Raw genomic sequence first — 19,354 nt, 5'->3', positions numbered from 1 at the left:
TTTATGAACGTGGGTTTAGATCTGTGTGCCTGAAGTGCAAACTCTTAAGGGCCAACGCCACCCACCCTCTTTACTGCCAATGTCCTACCTACCCAACCTTCTTCTGCAGACAACACTTCCTCCTGCAAACTCGGAGAAACTGAATTTGCTTGTTTAACAAACATTTAGCACTGTACCTGGATTAATTTGTAACATTCACAACAGTAATTTTGGTTATGTTTGGTTAAAACACGTACCTGAACTTTGAGAAAACAAAAAGTTTTTACTACCACAGAGAACTCTTCCCTGTGAGGGTGCCGAGGCGCTGGCACAGGGTGCCCAGAGAAGCTGTGGCTGCTTCATCCCTGGCAGTGCTCAAGGCCAGGTTGGACTGGGGTTGGAGCAACCTGCTCTACTGGAAGGTGTCCCTGCCTGTGGCAGGGGGCTGGAACTGGACAAGCTTTAAGGTTCCTTCTAACCCAAACCAGTCTGTTATTAAATGATTCTAGGAATGTCAAGCCCCAAAACATGAATCCTTTTTCTCTCAAAGGGCAGAGGTTTGACAAGTATCTTCTTCCTTTGTCCAAGAAAGTACAAAAAAGGCAGCAGCACCATAGTACCTTCAACCCAAACACTGTATTTTGAATGAGTCCAGTTCCACTAAGTTTGTGAAAGCTAAAAATTCTTGGACAGACCAATTCCTGGGAATGAGACAGGCGTCCTCTGAGCAGCCACACTTATCCAAATTGCTGCACTAAGTATCTTCACTGGGCTGTGGTGTGAGGAAGAAACAGAGAGAGAAAACAACTAAGGGGTGGAGAAGACACCCTGGGCCACAGTCTCCTAAGACACCAGCTGACCGGTTGAAAACACCCACTTACATTTAATTCCAACAACCACGCTGCAAATCCAAAGGTAAGCTCTCTCCCGTAACAAAAGAAGTCAACCCCCCCCCACCCCCCGATGCAACCAGTATGTAATAAGGATTTTATTGAATACATTTAGAAAAAAAACTAGAGCATGAAGACATGAGATTAATTTCTGCAGGTAAGTTTTATGAATGTGCAGAATCAACCAACCATGCAAAAAGACATCTCCCACCCTCCAACCGTAATTCAAGACTCTTGTAATGGCAATATTATTACCATCTTAAAACAGTGTTCCAGACACATAATTCATTGCTTTAAAAAGGATTTTGTTCCTGAACGGAGATGAAAAATAAATTTAGTAGCAATTGGGCAAGACCTACGATTAACAGGTATTTAGCCAATATTCATGCCATGTGTAAAGAGTGCAAGCAAAAAACGCATCATTACATAGAATAATTAATTCTTTTGTTCAAGGCAAAATTCCTAGTAAAACTAATCCCTAAACTACTGAAATGGTGACTTGATAATGTACATGTTCCGGAAGATCATCCCATGGAAGATTTGTTTTGTCAAGTTACATGAGTGCCATGTAAAATACAAGTGTCAGAACAGCTGGACAGCGAAGTGCTTAATAGTATATTAACATTAAATTCCAGCTCCTCCAAGAAACATTACAGGTATCAGATGTAATGCTAGGTAGGAACATGGGCTTATACATGAGGGAAAAGATTAAGATTTCTGTCACGAATTTGCATACTCATGCAACTTTTCATATTGAAAAGGGATTGTGGAGGAAAGGTTTTATCTGCCATCTGGTCAGTTCTGAGACTCACAATACATTGTCTACATGTGTAACATGTAAACCCACACTGAAACGCACCACAGCCTTTAAAGACTCATTCATTATAACAGTATACTATACCACATCACATTAACCAACTTGTGAAATACAGCAGAACTTCTGAAAACTTGAATAAAAGGGCACATTTAACGGCAACTATTCCAGTACATACCTGTTTGCAATTTCATTTCACTATTATTAGACAGGTGAAAGCCTATACAATCAAAAATCAGTTTTCAAGCCTTGCTTCTGGGACAGTCCTGTGATTATTTTGGTTTAACCTTCTGTCCACATTTACTACTAAAAGCTACAGCCAAAGCAGTATTTCACTTAAGTGTCAGATACCCCTACTCTTGTTGAGGTGCCATTACATGAAATACTGGGATCAAACACTGTATGTTGAAACCTGTTCTGAGCTCCGCTCAGAACACTCAGCTTGGTAACTGATGCAGCTTTGGCAGCTTGATGATGAAGACATAGCTATAAGCTGCTACGAATTAAAGCAGTTAAACAAAAGACCTGTGACAGTCTGCACCATCTGAAAGTTTATCCTTTTATTCTGGAAAACATCAAAGGCCATTGAAAACTAGACTGTTACCTGTAAAATCTGTACCTTCCTGCCTCATCAAAGCTGGAGACCTTTTGTATGTTTGCTTACTTTTTTGAACAGGTGAAATTTAAAAGGGGATTTATTGGTACTGATACAAGAAGTCAGTATGGAACTCTGGAAGGATCTTTAAGTTTGAGCTGAGAGTATGAACAACAGGAAAAGAGTAGGAGGAATGAATAAAAAGCAAAAGCGAAGACCATGATTACAGGAACGCTCTTCTACTTATGGCCAAGCTGACTCAGCTACCAGCAGTTTGAAAAGGCATATCAAACTGTTAAGGGATCCCAAAGTCTCAGCAGAAGGGGCCATTCATCCACATTGCTGTTTAGCATTTGGTATACTAAGGGAGAATACAACTTGCTAGAAAATACCATTTTTCCCCAAAATCCCATTTCCATTGTAGCTCTTTAAAATGTATTTTACATAATGTAAACCTACTGCATGTGTGGATGCAAATAAATTGAAAATATGTTAAAAATGTAGAAAACATTTATATAGGGTATTTATATATCCATATGGCTAGACACACATTTGAATTTGCTTCTTAAGTAAGATCTTTATCCTGGCATTTGAACACTGCTCATTTTGCTGTCCAAGTTCAGAGTTCTGCATACAAAACCACAGATGGCATGCTAGTAGCTATAGCTATCTAGAACATTTCATTGAATAGCACTGAAGTGACTGTTCTCAATATCACACCAATGTAAGCTCTGCTTGTCAGTTCAGAACACATCAGGGAACAACTGTTGATTTTTAGAGGACCTTTTGCAGGCATACAATTTTTTGTGAGCTTGCACTTCATCACTTCACAGCATTGATTTGACATTGCCAAATTTATATACAGGGGAAAAAAAAAAAAGAAAAAAAAGAAGGCATTATTAGAGGTTAATAGAACCTTTTAAGCAGAACTTAGAGCTAAAACTTTTAATAGGGACCCAAGCAAGTAAGCAACCACAGTCTGTTCAAGACTGTGAGGAAACAGGATCTTGAAATGAAAGTAAAGAAGGACCAAAGCAAATTCCCACATACACAGAACTAGCCTGACTTTCTTGGTGCTTGGGGATGGTTTCTTTGGTAATGTATTTCCTACTAATTTAAGCATGAAGTAGGACTTCCAAGTACTGCTAAAAACAGAGCTCTGAGCTCATGCCAAATTATACCTGTTGGAGAACAGTAAGTTTCTTAGAAATCCATATTTAACTTCAGAATGGCACTACTAGGTTCTGTGTCCCTCTTGTAATTATTCCAGGTCCACCAAGGTAGGCAGATGAGCATCTGCACATTTCAAAGTCCATAGGACCACTCATTTACAAATACAAGTTTTGACACAATAAATAATGATGTATAAGCTTCCATTTGCATTAATCTGCCCCATTCCTGGAAGTGTTCAAGACCAGGCTAGATGGGGCTTTCAGCAACCTGGTCTAGTGGAAGGTGTCCCTGCCTATGGCAGATGGGTTGAAACTGGATGAGCTTTAAGGTCCATTCTAACCCAAACCATTCTATGATGATATGAATCTATGATTTTGCATGACTTTATATACAAAATGCTGGGTTTTGTTCAGTTGCAATCCAAAACTAAGAAACTATTTGAAGCAAAATGAGAAAGCAAGTTCACTGCATATGGTGCTGCTCTTAAGGTCCTTTCCAACCCTAACTGTTCTATGATTCTATGATAGAAGTCTAATTTTTAAAACTATCCTGTTTTCAGCCAAAAATCGTTACTGATGCAGAACTCCAAAAAAAAGACAAGGTCTTCATCTCATATTACAGTGTTTTGCTTACGCTGCTCAAAAGAAATAATATTTTAACATATTTTAATTCAAAGGTACAATTATGATTCAAGACAAACATTTTAAAGCTTGCTTTTTGTTTCTCCTAAGATTTATCCTGTAGATAAATTTAGTTTTTCAGATTACCATCCTCAGAAACAAGAGCCATGCATACCTACATGGAAAAAAAATTCCTGGAACACCTACAGCATGTACTGGCTTCTACTACACATATCCACCTACTCTGAAAAAAAGACTCCATTTCAAGTATTGCAGAATTGGACAGAATATACCCTGTAAAATATATACAGCACCCTGGTAATTTCATAATAGTCTGCTGTTTGTATAGTCTCCACAGATGAGATGCTAAGTTATTCAGCCATTTCATTGTCCATTTACTTACTTTATTTCAATCTGACCTCCTGCTTTTATACATGAAAGACTGCAAGAGTCAGCAAGTACTGAAATCCTTAGCAAAATACTGTTTATTCCATCCCTCCACAGCCAACTGGTATTGAAACAAACCTTAGTTTCAGAAGACAGAAACGTAAGTCTGTGGTTTTTGATATTTGTATGTCTTTTTATTCTAGATGTAGAACTGCATGCTAATCATTTCATGAACTCAGATTTTTGCATCTGTATTACTGTATGCTTCATACTGAACAGTACTGAATCTAACATGTGCCACCCAGCAGACCCAGTCTAAACTGAGTACTTGAAAATTCAGCACTCACAGTGGACGGAAATCACATCTATTTGGATGGTCAGTACATGGTAGGTAAAGTTGTAAGCAAAGGGCAATAGCTCTTTTTACTCTAGATCTCCATGGAGACACTTCAACTAGCATAAATATACTCATGGGAGCAAGAGCAGAAATAGCTATTACTCTTCAAGCTTACACCCCCATTTACTGTACATCAAATTTCTTTGTATAATGGAACATATGATCAGGTATAAAAAAATGACTCTATATAAAAGTTAAAATATTTGATTACAGTAGCAAGTCACCACTTCATAATGGGAAATAACTTGTCTCTTGGAATCATTATTGATCTGAACTCTCTTTTTGTTGTTGTGTGTTGGATACTGGCAATTCAAGACTTGCCCATAATAGGGGCTCTGCTTTTCTCATAGTGAGCTCGATCTTTGTAGCCGTCATGTTCACGTAACTTCTCTTTACATCAATTACCTAGAACAGAAAACATATTTCACTCTTCAATTTAAGAAAACAGGCTGCTAGATACTTGGGAATTAAGTTCTTGGGAATTTATTGCTAAATTTCAGTTGATGTTTAGGTAGATGGAGTTCTCTCTTGTTATCTAGAGAAGTTATCCCTCTCCCCCTTTCCCAAGCTATGAACATATATATGCCCACGCATATGAAACATATACATTGGTCTAACACATACATAAGCATACAGCTATCTAATGCCAAGGGTTTTCTGCACCACCACTATAAGCTGTGATCAGAGAGGACCTCAGGGGGTCACCTTCTGCTCAAAGCAGTGCCAACTATGTTGTCACACCTGATCATCTGGGGCATTAGACTCAGATTTAAATGTAATTAATGAATGCAAGTAACTGAATTTCTTTCAATAAGCAGAGTAATGAGGCAAATCAAACTGTTTTGAAAGAGAGGAAGCTGAGGTTTGTGTTTTGCTGTTGTTTCTTTTTTTTTTTTAAATAGAAAAATTATCCTTATACTTACTCCCCATAGTTTCACACTGCGATGAAATTCCTTATCTCCTTCAAATACAATATGGATATTTAACTTAACAGGAAAACAAGAGAAAATTTTGTTAGGCTAATAAAACATTTGACACATCAAGTATGCTTAAGCAAAATATATCACATTAGAACACGGACCCTACAATAAGGAAACTGATCAAACTGTCCCTCAGAAGTGAAAATCCATCCTAACAGTTTCTGATACAGTACTGTAGCCAATAGTGGCCATATATACATCCTAGAAGCTGTGTCATTTTCTCCAAATGCATGATTAAGAAATCAGTGAAGCATTTTAACAGGTGCTTAATATTAGCAGCTGAGAAGCTGCATACTGTGAAGAACACTATTAAATTACAATAAGCCAAATACAATTAAATTATGAATGTATAATTATTTACACATATGGTGATGCAAATCCATCACACTTGGGTTTTAATTGCAGAAGTTAAATTAAAGAGTTCGGGGTTATTTTTTACATAATATAATGTATCTTAAACAAAACCCATTAAAGCACAGATGTCCAAACAGAAGGGAAAACTCCAAGCTATACATACTTGAACAAATACAAATGCCAAGAAAAAGCCATTATTCAAATAAGATTCTTACGCTCCTTCTGCCTTGTACGTAAAGTAGAAGCCAGATTTTCCTAACTTTAAGCTGCTATAAGAATTAAAGAAGAGTTACTTCTTAAGGTAAATGCTCACCATTGTGCTATTTGCTTCTACGTAGCTCAGATCAGGAACAGAGTTTTTAGCATACACAGAAATAGTCACTTCTCCTCCAGTCTGGTGCCAGTCATGCCTGCATGGAACTACTTTCTTACCCTACGTAACAGAACAGGTACAGAAAGAAAAAACTTGAAACTGCATTCAGGAGTATTTTTACAAGATTAATTCAGGGTAAAAGCCCAGAACTATTTTAATAATAATAAAATAAGCACAGCTAATAAAGAGCTGTATTTCATGTTCACGGGAGACTGCAAGACTCCACTCACATCTCTTTTCACTAAATATTTTAGCTATTGGTTCCTGACAAACCTTAGAAGTGAGAAAATCAATGCTCATGACAGAGACTACAATAAGAAACCAGGACATTCTGACAGAGAAAAACCACCCAAACAACAAAACTGTTATTTGTTGGATTAACTTCCTTCCCAAGACTACAGTCATCCAGCAGGTTGCAGAAAGGAACTGAACAAAGAAACAAGAAAGCCAGCCATGACTTCAACAAACTTCCAAATTACTGCAAAAAATTATTGAATATTACCTTCTGTTCTCTGATGCAGGAAGAATAAATGGTAACAAAAAACCCAAAATGACAAGAAAAATGCAAAGTACCCCTCCCCCCGGTTAGCCAGAAGACCATTATTTCAATATGCCCATATTTAATATACAGTTTCTTAAAATCTGGGTAAATTCTTTACAAGAACACTCTTCTGCTTCAGGCTCACAACTTTAGCTTTTTCCATAATCTCTCCTTTTTGTATTAGAAAATAATTCTTAACTATAAACATAAAACTTGAAAGGAAGCAGCAGTTCCATGACTTAAAGGAAATAAAGGACTTGTGAAGATGAGGTATCAGAATTACCACTTTCTATCATACATCTTTATTTTCTTCTGTTAAATCACAGAACCATAGAATGGTAGCAATATCTAACCCATTTTGTCTCAGCAACAGACAATATATTCATACCAAGAATTTTGTGCTCACCTGCATCCAATATATGACCAGTGTTCATTCCATTATTACATTCTATAACATTCTCTGAGAATCTTTTGAAGCCTTGAATGGAAATATTTTCACCCTGTTATTCTCCAGTTTGTTCCCAACATTGCATTGAAGTACCTACTAACTAAAGAGATGCTCTTTCTATTGTTAAACTGGTAGCCAAACCAAAATACTTAACTAGACCAGAAAAAATATTCAGATGTGTAAACAGAATTGAAACTAGACAGAAGGAGACCCTTCCATTTCTCTGTTGTCATGCTGTGCACATCATCCTCCATGTTATTCTAGAGGCAGTGATCTGTAACAGCTCAACTACAGGAACAATTCAAACTACTAACTACATTTCAGTATTCAAACTTCAGAATGGCCAGCTGTAGACAATGCTAATGCTACTCACCTCATCCTTTTTAGTCCATACATGTGTTCCTGTTGTGCAGCCTTCTTGAGCTAAAAATGTATTGAAGTCAGATGTTTTTCTTTTACAACAGCTCCAATACTTCATCCTTGAAAATGTGCAAAGTAATTAACAAACAATATTTAGGACAATATTTACTGTGAATACTTAGGATCTTTCCTTTATACATTATTACTGTTAATTTAGTATACCTTCTTCAAGCATTGCCATTTTTGACTGAAGAAGAAATACAGAATGAAAACAAGGCAACATCTACAAAAAAAGGAGTACAAAATAACAGACTAATTAAAAAAACTAGAGTTAACTGAATACTAACCCTTCATGGAATATAGGTACACCAGAATGGTATATACATACTTCTTCTGTGCTCTCTGGTCCTTCGTACGTCTACCAAAACAAAACATTTGAAGTATATTACTGTTAGAGGATAAGGACCAAAGGGAAAAACAAAACACAACTTGAAACAGAAACAGTGAACAAAGCACTACAAAACTTTTGAATAAATAATCCAGACCTAATGGTTTGCCCTAGCTTTTCAAGGAAACCATTCAACCTTCACTCACAGAAGGCTCCGACACTCCTAACAAGCTACACTTTCCAATTCAACGGTGACATCATCTATGCTCCTAAAGGTCACTTTAGATCCTTGGAGATACCCATCTTTAAAAATACTCTGAATATTCAGAGAAAACAAGTATTTAAATGGAAAAGAACTTAAATTTATCCTTCTTAAAACACATGGAACTGGAAAAGGAATTAGACAATATACAACTCTGTCACTGAATATCAGATCAGTTCTTCCTAACACAAAAAAGGGCTGCTGAGTTTTCTTCGCATCAGAGTTCCAGTAGAAAATCAAAATCTGTCACATATCCAATGAAATACCTATTTAAATTCTACTGTCGCATTCTGTACAACACAAGGGTGTAAGTGTAAAAAAATTGCAGTTTAAATGACTGTTTAATATAAAGACTAATTTTTATGCTATGTTAAAACATTTTCTTTGTGGATTCTTCTTGCTGGAAGCATTAATTAATAAGATCTTCAGATGCTTCTGAAAATACAGAGGTTATCAAGAGCAATGCAAGTGTTATAAGATACTTCTCATCAATGTTAAACATTTAAAGCTGAAAAATGTCAGTATCATGAGAATGGCAAGCTTACTCATTAGAAGTACAGGTCAGGCTTCAGAGTAATTTTAAGTAATCTCTCAGAGCAATCTCAGCACAAGCAGCCCACATCCGTCCATACTAAACCACGTTATCAAATGTGAATTTGTTAAGCCTCATGGACTTTGTGCCTTTTCCAAATCAATTTGTAGCACACAGGAAAAAAATACACCCAAGAAAGAAAACCAAAACTGCATACTCAATACTTTAGCAGCTGGGTTTAAGAGTGGAACTCAACCACTTACCTTCGAACAGCCTGCATTTTTACATGCCGTCCCAATCTTGATTTCATCACTGTCTTCCTCTGTAAACAGAGTCGTATTATAGAAAATAGAAACTGAATTGTGTAATTTACTAAATATTTTGCATCGTTAAGAATTAAAACCAGCTAAGGACTAAAAAAAAAAATAAAAATCCCTTATTAACCTGTCTATTTTCTGTCTGGCACTGAAGTCTACCAGAAAGGTAGAAAGAAACAGAAATTCCACAAGCATTCTAAAAGCTATACTACCTATGCAAAAAGAAACAGGGGAAACAGATGAGGGAGAAACAACTAGCCTTCATAGGGATTTCACTAGTTTATGAAAGGCTTTATATGACATCATGTTTGCAGTAACACAGCATTAAAGTTCATTTATGGGGAACATTTTCAGTCATATATTCAGAAACAGATGTTGCTGTTATGTCCATTTAACCCAGAAATCTTCCAAAACAGGCAGTTCAAATATTTTTAATGGCAACATATTGCTCCTAACACTCAAATCTCCACATTGTTCACGTTTAAACATTGATCATCATTCCCTGGGCTGAAGGTATTTCTCAGATTAAGAACTTATCACTTAAGAAACAACAACAACAAAAAAAATAGCATTTATTGGTGTAACCATCAGCATCACATATCAACTTAACCTCACTATATCCTTACCTTTTTTCTCTTCATTTTCTGATGACAGCTTCAGTTTATCTAGAGCTTGCTTCAAAGAAGCTGACACTTTCAGTTGTAAATTTGTCATTGGCTCATCTGGGCTAAAAAATGTCCATGTACTTATGTCAGCTTCATATAAAATCATTTACAAAACACAACAAAGTAGTATATTTTCATCTTGCTATAAGGCTCTTCCTTTCCAACTCCCCTTACAACAACAAAGAAACAATCTAGCTTTGCAAATGCCAATTTTTACTGCTTATGGAAGAACAGTAGAAATTTAGAAGGCAGTCTTGTCATTCAATAGAAAATTCTATATAAACTATAGCAATAAAAACAAATCAGGGAGATTAAGGAATCTAAATACAAGCATCCTGAAGTTATTTTTATAACTGTTTAGAAGACTGAACACAACTGCTAGTGGCATTCTTAAGCCACTGGCTGCAGTTTTTATTTCCTGTGAAGCTAAATGCTGAGAGATCCAGTACTGCCCTGTCCAAACCTGAATTCTTTTATTTCATTTTGAAGCTTAAGGCAACATCATCACTGCTACCGAACACAAACCCTTTTAAAGTTAATTCGGGAGTTTTGTACTATATAAAGTGTGAGACACTATCTGAATAACCAAATGAGCTTTAACTTGGCTGACCACAAATTTGGCAAACATAGTTTCATATACTCTACCTTGGCCTTTTAATTGTTTCCAATGGTTTTGGTGCCTGAATTATGTGTTCTTGAAATTTGGGTTTCAGTTCAGCTAGTTCCTTTCGTTCAGAGGTAGTTTTGACTTCTGGTTTAACAGGCTCAGGAGGCTTCTCACTGTTATGGAGACCCTTTGTACAGCCCTATGGAGGAAAACATATGTTTATATATATACACATTGTAGTTTGTGTGCACAAATAAAAGCTACCAAAAACTGCAGCAGGTTTTCTTGATTTATTTTTTCAGCTCCATTGTTAACTCACCATCCTTTAACCTACTCGAAACATTGGCTACAAAAGAAATCCTACAGCTAAAGTGGATAATATCTTCATTTGGACATGCATTAAAGAAAAATGCATGTTTTCTATAATCAAGCAAACGCTCAAAAAAATACTGACCTTCTTTCATTATTAATAAGCATCTAAACAGGTTTTAATAGAACTAATTATCACCATTAAAGCTTGTAAATGAGACCCAGCTTCAACACTGTATCAAGAAAAATAGTGCACGCAAGACTTCAGAGTTTTAACAAAATTATGCCACCTCTCATCAATATTATGTCATTTGACAAGTATAAAAATGGTAAATAATCAGGAGTACATACCACAATGCTTAGGAAGTCAGAAAAGTCTGTTGTTCTTCTCTTACAACATGACCAACCCTATAAACATTTTGGAATGAAAACAAAACAACCATGACTACCTTACTTGGCAACAGCTTATAAAAAGCAAAAGACTAACTGTATTCTTTTATAAGATATGGTACATCACGATTACAGATTTTCCTTTCTTTGGACAATATTATTATCATCTGCATTTTTAAAAACCAGAGAAATGTGTTACAGCTGCCATTTTTAGTTTTTCTCTCAGAAAATTTGGTAAATGGGAGCCGGTATTTCTGTGACAAGTTTGGTGCCAACTCTGTATGACAGAAAAAGAAACTTGACTTCATCTTATAAGGTAACAAGTAAGTGAAACAAAGAAATATTACACCAAGGACTAGGCCCACCTGTGGCAGAACATACAGGCCCCCATCCTAAATAAGAATTTTTTATCTTCCTTGAGCACTAGTGATGTCTTCCAACTGCTTACTTCTTCATCACAAGGCTGGATATCTGCATTGCATAGCCATCTATCCAACCACATCAACCAAGAACTTTTTATCATATAAACCAGAAACCCAGTTTTAGAGAAAATTATCTTGCCACTCCAAGTAACATACCTTAGAGCTCAAGGAACCTTATTAAAGACAACAGTTTGACTAATAAATGCGCCACTGCTTGGAAAGCTTAAGCAACACAATGGGGTTTGGTAGGTGGTTCTACAACATCCTCAAAAATTATCAGCTACTTCCACAAGTGAGGAGACAAAAGGTTCACCCTGCCTTCTTAAAACTGTCTATAATTTATAGGAGAAAGAAAAGCACTCAAAATATTATAATTTTATGATCAGGCCAAAAGACAGGATAAGGAAAGGGAGGAAAGTAGTATTTGTTTTAAAAATGGCGTTTATAAGTGGGAGCAAAGACAAGCTCTTGAGGCAACAGTGTAACTTCGGTTATTTTAGTTAGGTAGAAGTTTTATGTACTCTTTTATGAGTACAACTATAATTTTGTTCAGAACAAACTCCATAGTCTAAGTAACTGCATCGTATCTGATCTAACAGCATCCTTCCCTATTTGCCAGTGGCACACTGCCTATTCCAGAGTTACGTACTGCAGAAAGAGCAGAGCTTACAGGAAACAAGCTTCCCAGCACAGATGCACAAGCTTCCATGAGACCAAAAGACATCACATTACAAGAAAGGGATAAGCTGCACTGCCAGTTGAAGCAGTTCCTAAGTGCCAAGAAAAAATGCTGGCCCCACAGCTCAGATTAACAGCAGCTTGGTTTCCTAAGATAGGTTGGTTAGGCTGCAGCTCTATTAATACAGTAAACAGCACAAGGCTCCATTTCTGGGCACCAGATTTCTGACCATACACAACTAAAGTGTTAGCATGATTTCCAGTACTGTCTTGGCAGTTGTGTCTAAGTAATTCCATGTAGGCACTCGGGATGCATTCAGTAGATCTTGCAGGAAAACATTTTAATGTAATGAACATGGCCTCTGCAGTTGGCCTAAGCACTAGAGACCAGTCACACGTACATTTAATTCACTGCTGAAGATGTAGCCCAAGAATCCTGGACAGCTGCATCAGAGCCAAGGGCAATCAGTCTCAACTTAACATTCTTATTTGACCGATTAAGAGAACACAAATGTTCTTTACAGTAGGCAAATGTCATGCACACCTTAACTGAAAGAGGGTAGATTTAGATTCGATACAAGATTAGATACAAGAAAGAAGATCTTTATTGTGAGGGTGGTGAGACATTGGCACAGGATGCCCAGAGTACCTGCAGGTGCCACATCCCTGGCAGTGTTAAAAGCCAGGTTGGACGGGACTTTGAGTAACTTGGTCTACTGGAAAGTGTCCCTGCCCATGGCAGGAAGTTGGAACTGGATGAGCTTTAAGGTCCCTTCCAACACAAACCATTCTGTGGTTCTATGATTAGTGCTCCAGCCACATAAGACCACTAGCAGCTGGTCTGAACTCCAAGCAGGCTAATTAACTGAAAGAGTATGACACCCCTCAATGCCTCCAAAGATCTATTCAGATAATCTACCTAAACTGTTGAGACACCTGAGGTCAATCAACAGGAAACACGTGTCATACAGACCTGCACAGCAGTTAGATCATGAGTACAGCTTTTAATGTCTTCTTCAGGGCTGCGTAAGTGTGCTTGTCTAATTTCATGGGGTTGCTCAAACATGATAGGATGAACATCAGTTCCTCAGTTCATGTTCAAACATGAACATCAGTTTCTAAAACATTGGAACACTTGGAATTAAAAAAGAAACAAGCATACTCTTTTACACATATATGACAAAAAAAGATTTTGACACACAGTTGCTTACTTACCTTGAGAGCATCATGAAAGACTGGCACACCTGGATGGTAAGTGCATGATCCTAGAAGGAAATTACTATTATTAATATTCAGGCATACCAAGAATCTTTATTCATCCCATCACAAACCCAGCAAAAATTTCACATTGCAATTCTCATATGCCATGAGCTGTCCCACTTCCCCAAGTGCACATACTTATTAAGGAATACACATACTCCACAGAACAAGATAGAGTGCATTAAACCTCAATAATTAAGATTCTTTTCTTCTGTATTATACAACACAAAACAGAAAGCAGGCATCTAAGACAAACTTCTGTTTCCACATGGAGCAAATAAACTTTCTGTGGACCATCCTTCGCCTCCATCAACAGTCAGTTCTTACTGGCAATTCAGTGGAAGTAAAAAGGTGGTCCTGTGGCCACCTGACAGACATAAAATAGTGATTTACACACCAAATACATCTATTTGCACCTGAGCAAGGGTTTCTACCCAGAAGCACTGTTAAAAACATCTCTCAACACAAATCCATCATTTTGTCCACGTTAATGAGCTTGATCTTTTTTCAGTGTCTGTAGTATCCTAGGTCACTTCAGGACATGAAGCCAAATGCTAATCTTCCACATACACAATTTAGACATGTCAATACTAAATAGGTTCTGTAAAAAACCACACTGAAACATTAACTTCCATTAATGGAACTGCTTATGTTCAGAGATGTTTATCAACATTACAGCTTTTTATGTTGCAACTGTTCTTTTTTTACTTAAGGTATGCATTTTTCTGAAAGTAATATAATTGCTCTAACTTCTCTTTGACATATACTGCATGGATAGTATTTTAATGACCCGACTCTAAAAGTGATGGGAAATACTTGTTGTCTTTTAGCCAGTAATGCAAAATTTTTCTTGTTAGAAACAGCTAAAAGCAACATAAATAGTAACAATTTTTGTAATAAGTCTCCATAAACTGGAAGAGTGAAAAATACCAAAATGCACACAATAGGAAGCAAAAGATAGAAGTGTTAAGTAACTTTAGTAGTAATCTACCTACAGATATTAAATAAGAAAGAAAAAACAACTAAGCTTTGTAGTTTTCATAAAAGTGTAAATTTTTAAGAAATCTCGCTTAGTATAATTTTCTTTGATTTTATATTCACTGCTTAAGCCTAAAGTACTACCATACCTGGCAGGCATCAGTTCCCACCTTAACTCAAAAGGTGGGTATTTTGGGACATCTGAATTCCTTTAGCTTCAGGATACAAAGCTAATGTTGGTAAACCTCACAGGAATATAAAACAAAATGTGGCTATTCTGCAAGAAGAGCCCAGGACTTCACTACTAAACCAAATAAAAACAAAAATATAGGTTATTTTGCAAACTATAAAACCATGTCATCACAAGCATCATGGTAGTGTTCTCGGAAGTGGTCTGTGAATAACTACATTTACCTTTAGAACTGGTTAGGCTAGGAAACAGTAATTCCAGTAAGCGTACAGTTACTCACCAAAATAAACTTCTCAAGAAGCTGTTTCTCCCAAGCCAAGCAACACAGCTAGCACAGGGCCAGGCCAACAACATCAGCCTACTACAACTTGGTCACAAACATAGGAACAGGGTGAAGAACTGTTGTTTTAATAACAACAATGGTCATGAAGCCCCAGTGAGAATTTTTAGTACAAAACCCCGTCTGCTTTGTCTTTTGGAGCAAAGGGACGCAGGGGATGGTCACAAAAGTATCACAGTATGTTAGAGATTGGAAGGGACCTCAAAAGATCATCCAGTCCAATCCCCCTGCCAGAGCAGGAAAGTGATCACTCCACAACTGTGATTTTCAACTGCTTGCTTTTCAAGTTACTAACATTAGTGAGTCTTACTCAAACTGCTGCCCCTCTCTTTGGCATTACTTAGCTCAGAAAAAGAAATACACTTTATGCCATGTTTCTTAATCGCGGAACTCACACACATGCTAGAACACGTTAGCCTACTTCTAATCTTGTGGGTCTCTACAAATAAGGCTAATGCAAAGAGGCCATTCTAGCAATTCAGCCAGAAGAGTTGCTTTACTAACCACTTGAAAGCAAGCCTACTGAAAACTCAGATCACCCTTCTGCAGCCTCTGTGGAATTATGAAAACTAAAATGACAGCACTGTGAAAACTTTGCAAAACCTTTTGGGAGACAGACTGATAATGCTGTCTCTGCATTAAGGTCACTGCATGCAAATGGGAAGAACAAATAAAGAGAACAAAAAAAACCCCTGTTTGATCTGGTTTTGCCTTTCTTTTCCCCTCACCCCCTTATTAAATATAAGGAAGAAATTCTTCCCTGTGAGGGTGGTGAGGCGCTGGCACAGGTTACCCAGAGAAGATGCAGCTGCCCTATCCACGGCAGTGTTCAAGGCCAGGCTGGATAGGGCTTGGAGCAACCTAGTGTAGTGGAAGGTGTACCTGCCCATGGCATGGGTTTAGAACTGGATGAGCTTTAAGGTCTATTCCAACTCAGACCATTCTATGCTTCACCAGGTACTGGATTCACAGTATGCATAGAGGAAGCACTGCAAGAGCTCACAGCACTTGGCAAAACAGACATACATATATCGTAAGACATATTTAATTACCAGCTCCTAGCCCACATACTACAATTAAAACAACAGGCGCTGATAACTGCTAGGTATGCAACACCCACAGAGGCCCTCAGAAGAAACACGTCTGTTCCTCAAGGCATCCAGTTTCTACCTTTAAAACAGGTAACAGTAACGTACGGAGCAGGTCCTTATTACCTTTTTCCCCTCATTCTGCTGTGAAGAGTTTTATAATTACACAAGAACCCCGTACTCAGGCCCACCGCCAGCTCCGCGTTTCCGCACCGACGGGACACCTTCGTGCCCGGGCAGGATCCGCTGTGCAGGGGCCGCGGAGCCTGTAACGGAGCAGCCCGCAGCATCGCTTCACCACACCGGACAGCCCCTCCACCCCTAAAGACACTGAGACCACCACACAAAACCACGAGCTCTTCGGGGAGAAGTGAGCCGGGGCCAGTCCGGTGCAGTGACAGACAGGGATGGCGGGAGGGACACGGACACACTACACAGTCCGCAGGCCAGGGCTGTCCCTGCTCCTTAGCGCTGCTGTCCGTCCTTCACAGACCCCAATGACAGCTCCAGCGTCACACCGCGACGTGGCTTCACCGGCCAGGGAGGACACCGGGCGCGGGTGCCTCAGCTCGCCCCTCATAGCTCCCCTGCAGAGCCCTCGTAACCCCTCTGAGAGGCCGCCCCTCACACCCTCAGGCCGAAAACTGCGGAGCACTTAAGGATGCACCCCGCACCCCCCCTTCCCTTCCGCCGCCGCTCTCACCCTCCGTGTTGGTTTCGGGGTCGAAGCGCTGGCCGCAGCCCCGGTTGTAGCACAGCAACGACATGGCGGCAGAGCGGCCGGCGAACCGCCCGTGACAACGAGGAAAAGCGAGGCTGCAGGGGCGCAGCGCCGAGGGGCGGGCCGGCCCCTCAGCGGAAAAAGTCGGCCGGAGCCTTCCGGAAGCTTCACGAAGCTTCGGGGGAAGGGGAGAACGGGCAGCCGCGGCTGCGCAGGCGGCTGGAGTGAGGGGAGGAGGGGGATGAGGAGCAGCGGCACGGAGCGCATGCGCGGGGGGAAGGGAGTGGGGCACATGCGCGGTGGGCCGGGATATGCGGGGCGGAGGGGTAGGGATGGTGGTGAAGGGGCTGTTATGTTGGGTTAGGTTTACTTTGTGGCCCTGGTGCCCATGGCAAGGTAAGCTCCGGGCTCAGAGGAGCTCCTCGGGGAGCCTTTCAGCTGCAGCAGAAGGGGGCTGATCGCCGCCGGCACCAGCGGTGATCCCCAGCCACAGGGGCCTGTTGTGTCGGGCCGGGCCGGCCTCCTCAGGGTCTCATCCTGTGGCTGGGCCAGGGAGGAGCTGAGGGACTCTGGGCACTGCTGGCCACAGCTTGCTTGGCTGTGGAAGCGCTGTGCTCTTTGGTCTGGAGTCATCAGGAGCCGGCGAGCACTTCGCTTGTGGCAGGTGCTGGGCTGGTGCGGGGATGTTCAGCTTTTGGCTGGTTTCTAACTTTTTGTGGGGAATGTAGGTTGTCTAAATCAGTTAAAGAAATACTTGGCTAAATAGTGTAATTAGGAAACTTGATGCTTACATTCTAGATATCAATGGTACATGTGAGGTTAATTTAAAAACCCCTTTTGTATATGTATTTTCACATAAAGTTACTAACGTCACAAATGACTCTGAAAAAGATCATGTTTTAGTGTTCACACAGTTCCCTTAAGGTTGCCCTGAGTGCTCCTGTCATCTGACCAGCTTACGTGTCATGTATAGTATGCCAGTTTCTTTGATGTCTCATAATAGGTTGTATGTAATAATTACGGTGATCTGTGCTTCTGCAGGCAAATACAAATTGATTTCAGCTAATGAAGTGTCTACTGCATAATTTTTGAACTAGGAGTGCTGAAGTGTTCGTATGACGTACAACAAATCCTGAAGCACTTGTGTGTAGAATGAGAAGGTTAACTGATCTCTACAAGTGCTTCTTTAAAGGAAGTTTAAGGATGCAAAAAGGGTAATAGCAGACTGTTTCCAACAGTCTTTTGCAAACTGGTAAGTTTATGTGAGATATGCTCCACTTGCTTCGTTATCTGTATACCTTACATAAAGACACAGGTTTACTTGAGCTATCAAATACTAAGTTCTTGCTTCTGATCTGAAGCTCCCTCTGAGGCCTGTGGTGGACTGGGAGAATAAGCTGCTCAGTTTCAAGTAGAAGAAAGCACATTGTTTTGCTGCTTGCCAGGTGTGGTTTAATGTATAAATGCATGTTGTGATAACAGGAAAGAAAGGGAAGAAGTAAGAGTATAATTAAGTTTTATCCTTTCCTGTTATTTAGAAAACATTTCTGTTTGTGGATGCCTTATAAAGCAAGAAAATTAATGGAAATATTGCATAATTAAAAGTAGGTGTATTCACATTGTTACCATAGTGCAAAAAATTGTTCCTGAAACAAGAATTTCACTTACTTGCTGTCAAGTGAAAATGCCAGATAAGGATAAAAGTCTGATTTATATCTACAAAATAAGTTTTGTGCTATTCCTGGGACTATGGTTGCATTTCATCTGTAGTGAGCAAGCATACTTCCATTTCAGAAGAATCCAGCCATTTTTGGCTTTGTGGAATGCAAACAAGTTGCACTTCTGCAGAGGCAGCATCAATTTCTGTTTTGATAATATTGTATATAAAATTAAAACCTCTTATTTTACTAGCATGATACTTACGGGCTTAAAAAGTAGCATTCCTATGACCTTAGTGATGGACATTGGTTCAAACAGAGAAAATGTTAAAATCCATATAGTTCCCCAAAAGTATCACGTGGTGGTGTTCCATACCTAGTTGCTATCTCACTGATACAGAGACATGCCTTTAGATCTTCCAGAAACCAATCCATCATGCAGGTATTTGTTTCATAGTTCAAAATCATGTAGTTGATCACATTAAAGAAAACCTGAAAACTCAATTTGTTATTAGTTTTAACATACACACAATCAGTTTTCTGAAGGTTTGTAGGTGATGTTAAGTGGAACGAGGTTTTTGTTTTATAGAACAGTGTACAAGCAAATACTAGTTTGTAATTGAGGCTTTTGAAATCAC

At 39.1% G+C, this 19,354-nt stretch overlaps 1 protein-coding gene across 2 annotated transcripts; it reads right to left on the bottom strand.

Moving 5' to 3' along the window:
* Positions 1 to 1,021: 1,021 nt before the first annotated feature.
* On the bottom strand, positions 1,022 to 17,294 carry CHORDC1 (cysteine and histidine rich domain containing 1). Of its 2 annotated transcripts, XM_080613066.1 has the most exons (12): positions 17,041 to 17,100; positions 13,697 to 13,746; positions 13,455 to 13,599; positions 11,343 to 11,399; positions 10,721 to 10,881; positions 10,037 to 10,137; positions 9,357 to 9,415; positions 8,259 to 8,329; positions 7,925 to 8,030; positions 6,503 to 6,622; positions 5,779 to 5,841; positions 1,022 to 5,260 (listed from the first exon to the last, which is right to left on the bottom strand). In XM_080613066.1, the coding sequence occupies exons 3-12, from the start codon at positions 13,545 to 13,547 to the stop codon at positions 5,117 to 5,119; spliced, it is 975 nt and encodes a 324-aa protein (XP_080469192.1). In that variant the 5' UTR covers positions 13,548 to 13,599; positions 13,697 to 13,746; positions 17,041 to 17,100; the 3' UTR covers positions 1,022 to 5,116. The 2 variants fall into 2 exon arrangements, with proteins under 2 accessions (XP_080469192.1, XP_080469191.1); XM_080613065.1 differs by lacking the exon at positions 13,455 to 13,599 and having other exon boundaries at positions 17,041 to 17,294.
* Positions 17,295 to 19,354: the final 2,060 nt, after the last annotated feature.

Source organism: Psittacula echo (genome assembly GCF_963264785.1).
Source record: "Psittacula echo genome assembly, chromosome: 3".
Lineage (NCBI taxonomy): Eukaryota > Metazoa > Chordata > Aves > Psittaciformes > Psittacidae > Psittacula > Psittacula echo.
This window is presented reverse-complemented; position numbering and strand designations above follow the sequence as displayed.

Bases quoted from the DNA above. Each gene is read 5' to 3' on its own strand.
- CHORDC1 (XM_080613065.1), bottom strand. From the start codon at position 17,104: ATGTCGTTGCTGTGCTACAACCGGGGCTGCGGCCAGCGCTTCGACCCC. The intron at 6,623-7,924 runs GTGAGTAGCATT...TCTGTTACGTAG, and splicing joins TATGGACTAAAAAGGATGAG to GGTAAGAAAGTAGTTCCATG. The intron at 5,261-5,778 runs GTAAGTATAAGG...TTTCTGTTCTAG, and splicing joins GCAGTGTGAAACTATGGGGA to GTAATTGATGTAAAGAGAAG.